Source organism: Ambystoma mexicanum, chromosome 11 (genome assembly GCF_040938575.1).
Source record: "Ambystoma mexicanum isolate Mex_15411 chromosome 11, UKY_AmexF1_1, whole genome shotgun sequence".
Classification (NCBI taxonomy): domain Eukaryota; kingdom Metazoa; phylum Chordata; class Amphibia; order Caudata; family Ambystomatidae; genus Ambystoma; species Ambystoma mexicanum.
This window is the reverse complement of record NC_090934.1, coordinates 136,549,813-136,563,319: the sequence shown is the minus strand read 5'-3', so window position 1 is coordinate 136,563,319 and position 13,507 is coordinate 136,549,813. Positions and strand designations below refer to the sequence as shown.

The 13,507-nt window shown below is 47.3% G+C and overlaps 1 protein-coding gene across 5 annotated transcripts in view; it reads left to right on the top strand.

The window, feature by feature from the left end:
* The window catches only part of INPP5B (inositol polyphosphate-5-phosphatase B), a 1,358,813-nt gene that overhangs the window by 1,128,388 nt on the left and 216,918 nt on the right, over window positions 1–13,507 (top strand). For all 5 annotated transcript variants that reach the window (XM_069622659.1, XM_069622660.1, XM_069622658.1 and 2 more), the window contains one exon: window positions 7,970–8,054. In XM_069622659.1, the coding sequence (XP_069478760.1) occupies window positions 7,970–8,054 (85 nt within the window). The remainder of the gene's footprint in view (window positions 1–7,969; window positions 8,055–13,507) is intronic.

The following is a 13,507-nucleotide window of genomic DNA, read 5'->3' as shown; positions in this document are numbered from 1 at the left end:
CCAGTGTCTCATGGAGAAGAGTAATGAGGATGTTGTGGTTGACCAAGTAAAATGCAGAGGAAAGGTTGAGGAGAATGAGGACATAGGGAGAGCGAAAGTCAAGATTAGAGAGCAGATCCTCATGGGTCTTCAGGGGTGTTCAGGAGTGCAGATTTGGACCCTCTGGCTGCTCTGAAGCCAGGCTGATGGTCATAGAGACAATCAACAGATTCAGTGTGGAGGGTTAGCTGGGACATAGCCCACTTCTCCAGGAGTTTGCCCAGGAAAGGAGTGATAAAGATCGGGTGATAGTTACCGGAATGGAATGGTCGTCAGAAGGCTTTTTGAGGAGAGGGTACACAAGGGTGTGCTTGAGGACTAAAGGGAAGCATCCAGTGGCAAATGAGTGATTGCAGAAAGGGTGGAGCAAAGGAGACAATGTTGTCCTTGATAGTTATGAAGGAGAAGGGGAGCACCTGTTTGGATGAGACTTTGGATGAGACTTTCATAGAGCGGACTTGTCTAGAGACCTCATCAGGTGATAAGGGCGAGAAAGAGCAGGGTATGAGGAAAGGGGTGAGGGTGGCCAAGGGAGGCCTGATAGCAGATGAGGGAGAAGGGAGTGGTGTAGAGGAGAGTGAGGACAGGATGTCCTGAGTTTTAGTAATGACGTGAGAGGCCAGTGCAATGCAGAGGGCCAAGGAAGGCAGAGGAGAAGTGGAGGCTGCAGTAGGATTGTCGAGTTCCTTGCAGTTTTTCAAAAGTTCTGCCGTGTTTTTAGTGGCCCCAGAGATGCGGGCTTGGATATAGGCCCTCTTCTTCGAGCAGATGGAAAGTCTGTATTGCCTTTGGAGCAGGCGGCAGGCCAATTTGTCAGGGAATGTGCTCGAAGCCTCCCACTTCCGCTCAGCAGCTCTGCACTTGCGTTTCAGAGATGCCATGTCGGATTCATACCAGGTGTTGCGCTTGGAGGCAGGCTTCATGCAGGTCCTCATGACAGAGGCAAGGATGTCCATAGTGTTGGAGATAGTGAGTTGTAGGGTAGTAAGGGCTGTGTCAGAGTGAGAGGCAGCAGCAGGAGTTGGAGGGGGTGTGAAGGTGGCGGCAATAGCAGCAACTGACACTTGCTTCATAGGTCGAATGACGGAGGAGACTGGCAGTGCGAGCAGTGATTTAGTTTAGGGACCCAGTGGGTACAGGTAAGAGAACAGAGAGCAGGATCACACCAGGAGAGAGATTGTTGGAGATGGGGATTTCTGCTGAGATAAGAGGTCCAAGGTGTGTCTGGCTGATAGCGTCTGACCGGAGGGAAGAGCGGAGAGGGAAAGAGAGTCAAAAGGTTTTGTAAAAGTCCAGAGGCTGCATCAGGGAGTCAAGGTGAATATTGAAGTCTCCGAGGAGGAGAAGCTTGGAGGTGGAAGCCATGAGAGAAGATGTAAGGTCAGACCACTCTGAGAGTAAGAGGGATACCAGGCCAGGGTGTCTACAGATGGTGGCCAGAGTCAGCAAGAGGATAGGAGAGACGCCAGGACTGCAGACTAGGCATTCAAAGGAGGAGTAGGACTGAGTGAGTAGGATAGTAGCAGGAACCCAGTTAGGGAAGATCAGGGCCACTCCACCCCTGGACCGGTTAGGCCTATCAAAGAGGAGGTTGGCCTGACAGTCCTGGACCATGACAGTGCCATTCAGGTAGACATTAATGATGGTCCTAGAGGAACGGAAGTATGCCAAGAGTACTTCCCAACGGTTGCTACCATTAATGGGCACAGGAAGAGAAAGGGGAAAGCACCAAGATCGTATGGGGAATCCAAATGTCTGGTGAGGGAACGACAAAGAGGATGTCGGTGGCAGTCTGCCTGGAAGAAGCATTGACATAGGTGTCAGCGATGGGCAGGCCTGGATTGGAGACCAGGAGATCCATCTTGGACTTTTTTCTTGCAGACGTCGAAAGAGAGATAAAATCGGTGATAGAGTAGCAGTTGCAAAAGATAGTGGAGATTGAAAGTACCATGGATGTGCAGCCCGGAGAGAAGGATCGGGGTGGGGGGGAGAGGAGGAGAAAATGCAGTGCACAATTCCCAGCTTCAACACAACTTTCTCGTCTTACACCCGTTCTTAGCTGTCCCTTCACTACACTGGCTCTAAGATATTCTCCCGCTGTACTACTGTTCCTCCTTTCTCTCACTTTGCCTTTCAACCTCCACCCTCTGAATTGACTTCTCTTCTCTACTTCTTCACTTCTTACTGTCGTTACCTCCTTTGTTCCGTTCCTCCTTCCTCCCTATCTACTTCCTTGCCTGTTGCTGTTCTTCCATTTTTATCCCTCTCTACTCCTACCATGACTCCTATTCTCCCAATCCCTGTTGCTCCTACTACTATTCCTATTCCATTATTAACACTCACTACTGCGCTCTACTGCCAACTACTGCTCTACTGTCTATTCAACCTCCAAACTTATCCTTCACACCCACTGCCACTGCTACTTGCTACCATACCCTCACTCGCTACTCCACAACTCCCACTTACTACTTCTGCCACACCACTACCGCTCCTCCTACTAGACCTCTACTCCTTACGCTCTCCACTCTCACATGCACAAACACTCCACAGACCCCCTCCTTCCAGTATCCTCCATACTTCTTTTCGCTCTCACCTCCTCTGGTCTCTCGGATGTCCCCCACCCCCTCCTGTCCTCACCCAACTAACCCACACTCAACCATTCTCACACACTCCCTTACATAACCCACCCCTCCCAGTATTGGATACTTACCCTGACCAGTAGACTTCCCTGGCTCCAGGGTGTTACCGGGGAAGGGCTTGGAGGGCTTCACAGGGCTCGTAAGGGCTTGCAAGCCCCGCTCCTTTCTTCCAACATGTCTGGGGTGGTCAATAAAGGACTTTGTCAGCCCTCTTCCAGGGCCCATTTAATTACAAAAAATATCCCTTGTCATTTAGTGGATTTTGAAAGGTCTTCTAGGAGACCTTCATTTAATAAAACAAGATCCCTGGTGAGCAGGCTCCAGCTGGCATTGTTTGCTGGAGCCACGCTCTTCTCACCCTTTCTGCGGCAACCAGTGTTGCCCCAGTCGCAGCATCACCTGGCATTGGCTATCTGCGCCGTGTAATAGAGCAGCCAGTGTTGCCCTGTTCACTGCAACCCATGGTGCAGTGTGACCTGCTGTTTTTTTGTATCCTTGTTTTATCCTGGGCTCCTTTTAAATATTATTGGTCCGATCCTTACGGGTCAGGTTTTTATTTTATTAATTTAAGTACCCCTAACATTTACACAGGATTCTCTATGGGGATTTGAACCCAGGTCCTCCTATACGCTCTAAGGTGTTTCAAGCATCCGGGACTTGTCCTGGCTCTGTCGAAGGGAAAGGCTAGGGCCTTTCTTCTTAGGTCCTGCAGTGTCTCTCTGCCGTCTTCTCTCATCGACTTCTATCCCTCAGATTGGAGCACACTGCCATCCTTGCTCCCAGTGTTTCAGCACAGGCACTCCAAGGGGTGGATGCACATCTGTCCCTCCACATGTCGTGAGCTGCTCCACTGCTAAAGCCATCATGCTCTAGTGGGTAGCGTAACTACCACTGCCAGGTAGTCCTGGATAGGGCTCTTGTGTGGATCCCAGCACTGCGATTCATCACAACCTGTATGGCTGCCTTTATCACCATTCTTTTCTCTTATTTGCCTATCGGATATAATGGGCTCCAATATTCTAAAACTGTTCACACAATGGATACTGGGCACTAAGCAGTGCATGATTCGCTTTAGCCAAAGTTCTCATCTTCCTTGCCAGAATTAATCACATTGTTTATTGTAAGGGACCTGCCTGTTTTGGGAGACTTGATTTGTGGTTGGAAAGACAATTTAGATTGGAATTGGGGGTTTGGTTTATGCAGAGTTTGAAACTGAAGGGAGATGGGGCTATTTAGCTCCTGCTTCTAGCCTAAAAAAGCTGTATTAACTTGCCAGCAACAGCTACTATGTGCTACTTGGCCAAATGATATCGAACAAACATACTTATGTGGCATGAACTCTGTGTGTTTGGGCCAATCTATAAATGAGCATTAGGACACATCTACATGACACTTAAAGCATGAGAGATTATGAATAATGGACAAAATGTTAAGTTTGCATCTTATGTTGAAGTTCCCAAGTGATAGTTCCTGCTCACTGGTTAATGCCGATACCTAGGAGCTGTGTTTAGTTCATGCTTATCCAATGTTTGTTTATTTATTTGTTTATTTGGATTTGGATTTGTAAAGCGCACATCTGCCGGGGGCATCGTGGCACTGAAAGTAGTCTTACTTGTTACAGGCATAAATGGTGAATATACAGATACAAAGCAGAGCATAGATGCATATTTTCCTACATTTGAAGTTATTTACATACAGTGGTGAAAATACATTAGGACAGGTAAAGAGGGGTTAGTTAAACAGCGTGGTTTTGAGTAGTCTACGGAAGTCATGGTATGATTTTTCATTCCTTAAGGCGGTGGGGAGTGCGTTCCAGTTTTTGAGTGCTAGGTGTTGAAAGCTGGACCCTCCAGCTTTACTTCTTTTGAATGTGGGTACATAGGTCTGGTTAGTCAGGTGTGACCTGGTGGGTCTAGTGCATGTATTGAGGGTGATTCTTTCTGAAAGATAGGGTGGGGCATTGGCAGAGAGGCCTCTGTGGGTGATGGCCATGTATTTGAATAGTATGCGCTCTTTTATAGGTAACCAATGGGCTTCTTTTCTGGCTTGGGAGATGTGCTCCCTTTTTGGTATGCTTAGGGCTGCTCTTAGAGCATTGTTTTGAGTGACTTGCATGTTTTTAATGTTTTGTGCAGGAAGGGGGCATTGCAGTAGTCCAGTTTGGTACCTACTGTGGCTCTGGCTACAGTCAGGCAGTTTTTCGAGGATAGGAAGGGTTCAACGGCGTTAATTATCTTAGTGGTAAGTGCAGCAGAAGAGGCTACAGCATTGACTTGCCGTGTCATAGAGAGAGTGGAGTCAAGATATACTTGTAGTGTTTTTACTGCATTGGAGACTGTGATGGTGGAGTTGTCAACGTTAAAGGATTTGTATTGCGGCGGGAGTTTGTTTAGTCTTTCTTTGGTGCCAACTAGTAAGATCTCTGGTTTGTCCCGTTTAGGCAGAGGCCGTTGGCTGCCATTCAGGTTTGGATGGCTGTGTATATCTTGGTTACCCTTACCTTTAAAGTAAGGTGTTACCAACCTTACTTAAAAAGAATTCAAAGTATATTCTTATATTATTCTGTTATACCTGCAACCTACAACCATCCACTCACCCAGCAATGTTTTTTTCTTCTCAATCTTCTCGACACAATAAGAGTGTTGACTTTAATGATAACTGATATGAATAAGCGTGTTGACTTCTAGGATACTTGATATGGGCTGTAACATTGTTTTTTAGGACCAGCTCTAGGGGACCGTATAGCGCTAGCTTTTCGGGTCAGACATCGTATTAGAGTATATGTGCAAAAGGGCAGTGGGGGTGCCTTAATAAACACAGGTAAAATAGCATTTAATGATAAAAGCCAAAGAAAATATCAAATGAGGTTTATACTCATAAGATTCAATGATTAAGAACTAACAGGCTAAACTATTACATTTGATTATTCCTATGAAAGCCACAGTTGGGGGATACCCTTTAACTAGACTTTTATATTGTGTGCAAATAGTATAGGGAATGAAGATTAGTGTGAAAAGAAGTGGAAGGAGCATAAAGGTTTCTTTTGCTTATCTTTCACATATTGAAGTTCCCAATGCCTTCAGGGTGACTGAGTCCCTGTAAATGTAGGCAGGGATTCCACTCCCTGCGGATACTAGACATTCTCCAAATCGTTCCCTTAAGGCTGTGCCAATTTGTCACTTCGATTTTGGTTCTCTGTCCTGTTGCCTGCTGGCACATTGGCAGTGAGCTTGTTACACAAGCATGTTGACAATGCTGATGGGAAGAGTCATCCATGGATGGGGATTTTCTGGCCATCCACGCTAGGATTGGTCAATCACAACTGGTGAGGCTCAAAGGCTATTTTGCCATTAGCCTCACCAGTGTCCTACTCAAGTAAAGTGCAGATACAGGTGGAAAAGATAGTTGAGGTACTGGTCTCAATTCTTCTATCCATTCCACAGTTTATCGGACTGGCTCTGTCCAGGTTTATTCAATCATTAAATCAACAGCAAGCAGTCCTTTGTTTTTTTTACAAAAGACTGCTGGGTCTTAAACTTCCTTCTGAAGCTTCCACAGATTTAACATTCATCACCTCTTTGGCATCAAAATCGATTACCTTCTCATAGTGATTGAGAACCTCTTGTCTCTAGATGGAATAGAGCTATGAAACATAGAAATGGTTAGGAATTTTGTTCACAGTACTTTGCAGTCCCAAAAAAACAAGGGCAGAAGACCTTCTAGGCTTGTCATTTAAATCTGTTGCTTTTGTTGCCAACCTTTCTCATGGTGAAAATTCCAGACATCCTGGAAAACCTGGAAAGCAGAGTGGTTGCAACCATAACCATTGTACTTTATTATCCCAGCGTGGCAGTGCATCTCAATCTTCAGGGCATTCATTTGTATCCCCTACCTAGACGACTGGTTCATCAGAGCTTCTTCTTCCAGAGCCCTTCTGCTGGAGAATGTTCAGGAGGCGTGCAATACTGTTCAATCCGGGCTTTTCATTCTCTCAAACGTAGTCTAATCTGGTCTAATGTAAAGAAATTACTTTATGGGGATGGTACTCAGCTCAGATTTAGAGCTGGGATTTCCTTCTCCAAAGATGATAGTGTAAGGCAGCAGCCAATCATCGGTATTCAGCAGCACTCACTACATTGGTGTAGCAGGACTCCCCAGAACTCTCTCCTCCCAGGAAATCTCATCCACCTCCAAGCATCCCTGCCAACTATGAGGTACTCGGGAGCTCAACAAATACCTTGAGGGATAGGCCCAAAAAGAACTACAGTAACACATTGTGGTGACTCTGAGAATGGTGCAACGCTACATAGCAATCAACAAAAGAGAGATCACCACAAAGTTATCCTTCTACAGATTTGTATTGTTGCAGTCACGATAACGTGAAACCTGTGCCACCTCCTTTGTATTCTTTCTCAACCTTCAGGATTTATGCCTCTTTCTCCTCCTCTTTACTGCAAGGCTTTCCTACCAACATTCCTTATTCTGGTTATTGAAGGAGACTGGTGTTGTGTGCACAAGAGACACTGTGTACAGCTTAACTTTTCTCTGGTCCTTGTAATGTGTGTGGGATTTCCCACACCTTTCAGTATCCCTTTCTATCAGGCCTATGTGATGTACACAGACCTCTTCCTACACTTGTATATCGCTTCTTTGTCAAACCAATTTAAAGTGAACAGGTTTCTGGATTCAGGGATACATGCATATTACAGCCCCCATAGTCCTATGGACTCCTATGGACTCGTTTAGTTTAATTCTTCTCACCAATCGGCACCCAACTTTGCAGGCATCCAGTTCCCAAACGATAACCTGTTTTTACGATTTGGTGAGAATGTTAGAAGCCAAGTACGTGATTTCTCATTTATTTAAAAAATGTATCTTCCTGATACCTGAAAGGCAGCTGGAGAAGACAAAGTAAAACACTGAGTATACTACATGCCTTTCTTGTAAACCCCTGACACCCTCCTTTTTTTGCAGTGATGGGGAGAAATTCAAGTTAATACCGAACTGCCTGAGGGGTTAGCCCATTTATACGGCATGCCATACCCCTTAATGAGTTCAGCATTTGTTCTTATATGTATACCTGATCAACCATGTACCCCAATAACTGTCTTTTCAAAAATGTTATTAAAAACTAGATTTGGCCATGGTCTTCGCACTGCAGCGCATGCTTGACCAATTTGGCACATAGCTCTTATTCTTTGTCACACATGCACTAACTCTCTTAGGCCTTAATGTTTTCATGTTCTTCTTGCAACTGCATTTATTTTGTTTTATTTTGTTTATATATGTAGGAAGATCTGTTTCAGCAGCCAGGCTTGAGATTGGAATTTGAAGAAATCCGAGACTGCCTCGACACAGGAATGCACGATACCCTACGTATCCTTCTCGGACAGTTGTGAGACTGGCATGGTAGCAAGAGAGACACAAACTCAAAAGTAACCTTTTCAAAACCTTTATTTGATAAAGTTCTGGGGGTTGGTATAATACCTAAATGGCCCTAACTCTAAAGGGATTGTTCCCTCAACTGATGCTTCTAAGGGCCGTCAATGTCTGTGAGTCCAAAACCAAAGTTTATCTGTGTCCAAACCTATGCTTGCCCCCGCTCTTAAATCAAATGTGATAGGGGAGTTTTTGTAAAGAAAAAATAGTGGTTAAAATGGAAATGTAAACCACAGCTGGCTTCAAGTAATTTTAGCAGTAGGTGTAGTTCTGCCATTTCAAAAATAGTTCAACTCAAAAGGGTTGCCCTCGGGACCTTCCACGAAGGGTTCTTGCAGCAACTCAATAAAGTTCACAATGTATCTGTGTCTCCTGGGGTTCTCTTCCCCAAGCTTGGACTCCTCTGGTTCCAAACATAAATACTCAGTTCTTGTCAGGCCTCTCAGGGTTCCCTTCCCAAAGTCTAGGCCTCTCTTCACAAAGTTCAAGAAACAAACAAAAAGTTACACTTGTCAGGATGACAAATCGAAATTTGAAGAAAAAGAAAAATAGAGGATATTTGCATAATATTGTTGGAAAGGACTGTTTTATTTGGCATTTTCATCGTGCAGCCATTTTTTGAGCTTTTTAATACCTGGAGCTGCGTTGCTATTTTGAAAGCACTCGTTTTTTCCTACTATTGCTGCTTATTTGACTGTTTTTGGCCCTTCCAAGATGGCCGCCGTGGTTTTCTTTGTTGTGTAGGCAGGCTGTGCTGAATCACCTCTCCGTGTGCTGGACTCCCATTGGTTGCTGAGTGTTTTCTTCCATCCAATCAGGGACCGGCAGGTTTCAGCCAGCCCTCTCAGCAAAGGCCCACTTCCAAGGACCCTGTCTGCTCCCTGTCCGCTTCCGGAACACGAATTGGGGTCCCACCTGCACCTTAACCACAATGATGCTGCCACCTCACTCCTCTAAGAAATCCGGACTGCCTTGACTTTGCCACCTCCACAACTATGGGTTAGTTCCCTCCTTATGGACTCACTTCTACTGCCTTTGACTATAACTGTTCTTTCTGCTTGTTGCTCCCATGTTGTCATCCTGCTGCGCAGTGCTTCCCAAAACCCTTTGCTAACACCTGATTCCAAGATTGAAAAAGTCAAATCTTGCTGTTTTTGCTTTGTACTAAAAAGTCAAATCTTGCTGTTTTTGCTTTGTGCTACAAAGTCATATCTTGCTGCCCATTGCGAAATTCTCTGTATTTTGCTTGTATACTGTTTCTTCTCTGTAACTTGCCAGCCCAGTGCCTTCACCACTCTCTTTTGTCTCACACCTACCTGCCTTAGCTCCCCCAGTATCTCCACCCTCTCCTTACTTCCAGCCCAATGGTGCTTTCTGTTTCTCCTATCTTCTCCAACTGCTTCTCCATTGACTATCCTTCCCTTCTCACTAAGTCTGGTAGGAAGAAGTTCAAAAGGGATATCTTGGCCTCTAATCCTGGTCTTCCTATCGCCAACACCTACTCCAATGCTTCCGCCAGACAGACCCTTACCGACATCCTCTTTGTCGTTCCTTTGCCAGATCTATGGACTCCTCATATGGTATCTGTGCTCTGCCCTATCTCCTCCTCTCCCATTAATGGTGGCACTCGCTGGGAAGTTCTCATGGCTTCCTTCGACTCCTCTAAAGTCATCATTAATGTCTACCTAAATGGCACTGTCATGGTCCAAGGCCCTCAGGCCAATCTCCTCCTCTTTGAGAGGCACTTCCCTCGCCTCATCAATTTCCTTTCATCTCCTGCTGTCATCTCCTCTCCCCCCTTGGCTACCTTACTCTCGCTCTCCTCCTCCTCCTCTGCCCTTCCGAGGGGTCTTTCTCCTCCACAGGGTGTACCCCTGATCTGTACCCCTCCCCGGAAGGTCTTTAAGGCTGGCAACCTTCTTCATATTGCCACTCTCAACTCTCACTCTGCCGTCAAACACTCCTCTGACATCTGCCACCTCCTTGAAGAACTAGACCTTGATGTCCTTGGTCTTACTGAGACATGGTTCACGGACAGCTCAGTCACAAGCTTTGACACTCTCCTCCCTGATGGCTACAAGATCCTCTCAGCACCCAGATCCTCCCGGTCTGGTGGGGGGGTAGCCCTGATCTTTCCTGAGTGGATTCCTGCCTCTATCATTCCCACTCAGACCTACTTCTCTTTTGAATGCCTTGTCTGTAGGCTTTCTCTCTCGCCTACCCATTCTCTTACTGTGGTTTCCATCTACCGGCCTCCTGGTCAAATCACCTCATTTCTCTCTGAGTGGGCAGACCTCTCCTCCTCCCTCCTGCCCTCTACCACTCAACTCCTCCTCCTCTGTGACCTAAATATACATTTAGACTTTCCTTGCTCCTCCTCTGTACTCTTCTGTGACCTTTGCGACTCCCTCTCCCTGTCCATCCTCTCCTCTGGCCCGACTCACTCTGCAGGGCACACACCTGATGTCTTGATCTCCTCTGACCTCCCCCTTTCCATCCCCCTGACCACTCCTCTCTCCTGAAGCGATCACACGTCCTCTCATCTCATCTCTCCCTCTTTTCCCCCCAAGCCTACCCCAACACTGCCACCTACCTTCTTGGACATCCGGCCCATGAAGCGTGTGTCAGTTGAGGCTTTTGCCGCCACTTTCTCTCCCCCCCTCCACCTTTGGCTGTCTCTCATCCTGATACAGCCCTGTCTCTGCTCTACTCTTGATGCTCTTGCCCCTGTCATGAGGATCCGTTTGAAGTCCAAAGCCAAGTGCAATTCCTGGTATGACTCTGACCTAGCTACACTTAAACGTAAGTGTAGGGCAGCTGAGAGGAAATGGAGGACTTCCTGTTCATCCTCTGACAAACTGGCCTGTCGCCTGCTGCAAAGGCGATACCGACTCTCTGTCCTCACCAAGAAGAGAGTCCACATTCAAGCTCGTGTCTCTGCGGCATCCAACAACTCGGCCTAACTCTTTAAAAGCTGCAAGGAGCTGGCCAACTCTGCCAAAGTCTCTACCCCTCCTGTTGCCTCCCAGGCTCTTTGCAATGCCCTTGCCTCTCACTTCATTTAAAAAACCCAGGAAATCCTGTCCACCCTCTCCACCCACACTCCTCCTCTTCCCTCTTCATCTGTGCTTGCTGACCCTCCTTTAGCCACCATCCTTCTCGTCCTTTCCTCTTTTCACCCCTGACGAGGTTGCTAGACAAGTCCGATCTATGAAAGCCTCTTCAAAACAGGTTCATCCCTGTTCCTCTAAAACCATCAAGGACCACATTGACACCCTCGCTCTGGCCCTTGCTGATTTTTGCAACCTCTCCTTTGCCTCTGGATCCTCCCGCTTCCCTCTGAAGCACTCCTTTGTGCATCCTCTTCTCAAGAAACCCACAGCTGATCCTTCTTGTCCAGCTACCTATCGCCCAATTTCCATTACTCCCTTTCTTGGCAAACTCCTGGAAAAGTTGGCCATCTCTCAGCTTAACCTTCATTCCAATTTGGTTGGCTGTCTCCGTGACCACCAGTCTGGCTTCAGAGCTGCCAGAAGCACGGAAACTGCTCTCCTAAACATCCGTGAAGATCTGCTCACCAACCTTGACTCTAACATTCCATCTGTCCTCATCCTCCTCGATCTCTCCTCTGCCTTCAACAAGGTCAACCATACCATCCTGCTCAACCGTCTCCCTGAAAACCTGGGTATCACTGATCAGGCTCTGGCCTAGCTGACCTCTTTCCTCTCAGATCGACCCTCCCAGGTCCAACTTGGGTCCTTCCTTTCATCTATCTTCCTCTCTACCTGTGGTGTTCCCCAGGGGTCTAACCTCTCGCCCTGGCTTTTCAACCAATACCTGGCAACTCTCGCCCACTGCATTGCCATTTTCTGCTTAAATTTCCAGTGCTACGCTGACGACACTCAACTCATTTTCAAGCTGCCCTCTGCCACCTCCTCTCCCTCTCTCATCTCTGATTGCCTAACTGCCATTCAAGATTGGTGTGACGCCAATGATCTTTGTCTGAATGCCAGCAAGACGGAGATCCTCCTCATCGGCACACCTTCACCATCCTTTCCCCTCACTCTCTGGCCGGCCTCCCTTGGCCCTCCTCCTACCCCCACCTGCAAGGCTAAGAACCTCGGGGTCATCTTTGACTCCACCCTTTCCTTCTCCGCCCACATCTCTGAGGTCTCTAAAAAGTCAAATTTCCAACTGCACCTCCTCAGAGGTACTCTGCCTTTCCTCTCCTTCCCCCAGAAGCTCATGGTATCGCAAGCTCTGGTTCTCTCTAGCTTGGACTATTGTAACAGCCTCTTTCTAAATCTACCTGCCTCTACTCTCCGCCCTCTGCAACTAATCCAGAACAGGACTGTGAGACTTGTCCTTGGCCTCAAGCCCTGGGATCGTATCTCTCCAGCTCTGAAATCTCTCCACTGGCTCCCAGTGGATGCAAGGATTACATTCAAAACCCTCTGCATTGTCCACAAGGCTTTCTGGGGCCTGGGTCCAAAATACCTTCAGCTATCCCTCCGCAAATACCTCCCCTCTCGAGCTCTTCGCTCCTCTACCTCCAACTCACTCAGGGTCAGTCGTTTTTCTAAGAAACGAGTTGGGGGTAGATCTGTCTTCGGCTGGGGCCTCCCTCTGGAACAGCCTCCCTGCCACTCTAAAACTTGAGGAGAACCATCTCCGGTTCCGGAAGCACCTCAAGACCTTCCTCTTTTCTTCTGCCTTCGCTCCCCCTCTCCCCTGCTGATCTGTTCTCTCTTGGCACCGTGCACCTGGCCACCCTCTGTCTTTTGGGCCCAGGTACCTGCTCATCCTGCCACCCTCCCGCACTGCCTACGGGCCACCCCTTGCACTGGGGTCTGTATCTGTACCCATACAGCCCCCCCTTTTTCTGCCTGCACTTATCAGACCTACCGTGTCTGCTGCCTTAAACCTAGCACTTGCAAATTGCTGGCTGCATTACCACTGTTTGTTGCCTTTATTATTTATTTTTTGTTATTTATCTGTTTCTCCTCTGCTTCGCACTTTCCACCTCTCCCCCCTTCCATGCACTTTTCCTCTCCCCCCTCTCCCATGCACTTGCGCGTTCTCAATGTCACTGGGCCTAGTAAGATCAATGTTTTGTTCTCCCCTGTTCCCCTCCCTTGCCTTGTCGCGCTCTGAAACACTTGTGTACGAGCGCGATAGAAATAAAATATCAATCAATCAATCGATGTACTTTTCAATGTACAGTTCTTTCATGGGGGTAATATCAGAGACCTTTGAGAAAGCTGGGTTCTTTGCTCCTCCCAAGCGCAACCACTCTGATCTCTAACACCCTCTCCTTCTTGTCTATACTTGTCCTCCTCTTAGCTCATCTCTCTTCACAGATGCCTCTTGCACCCCTTTTTACTTCATCT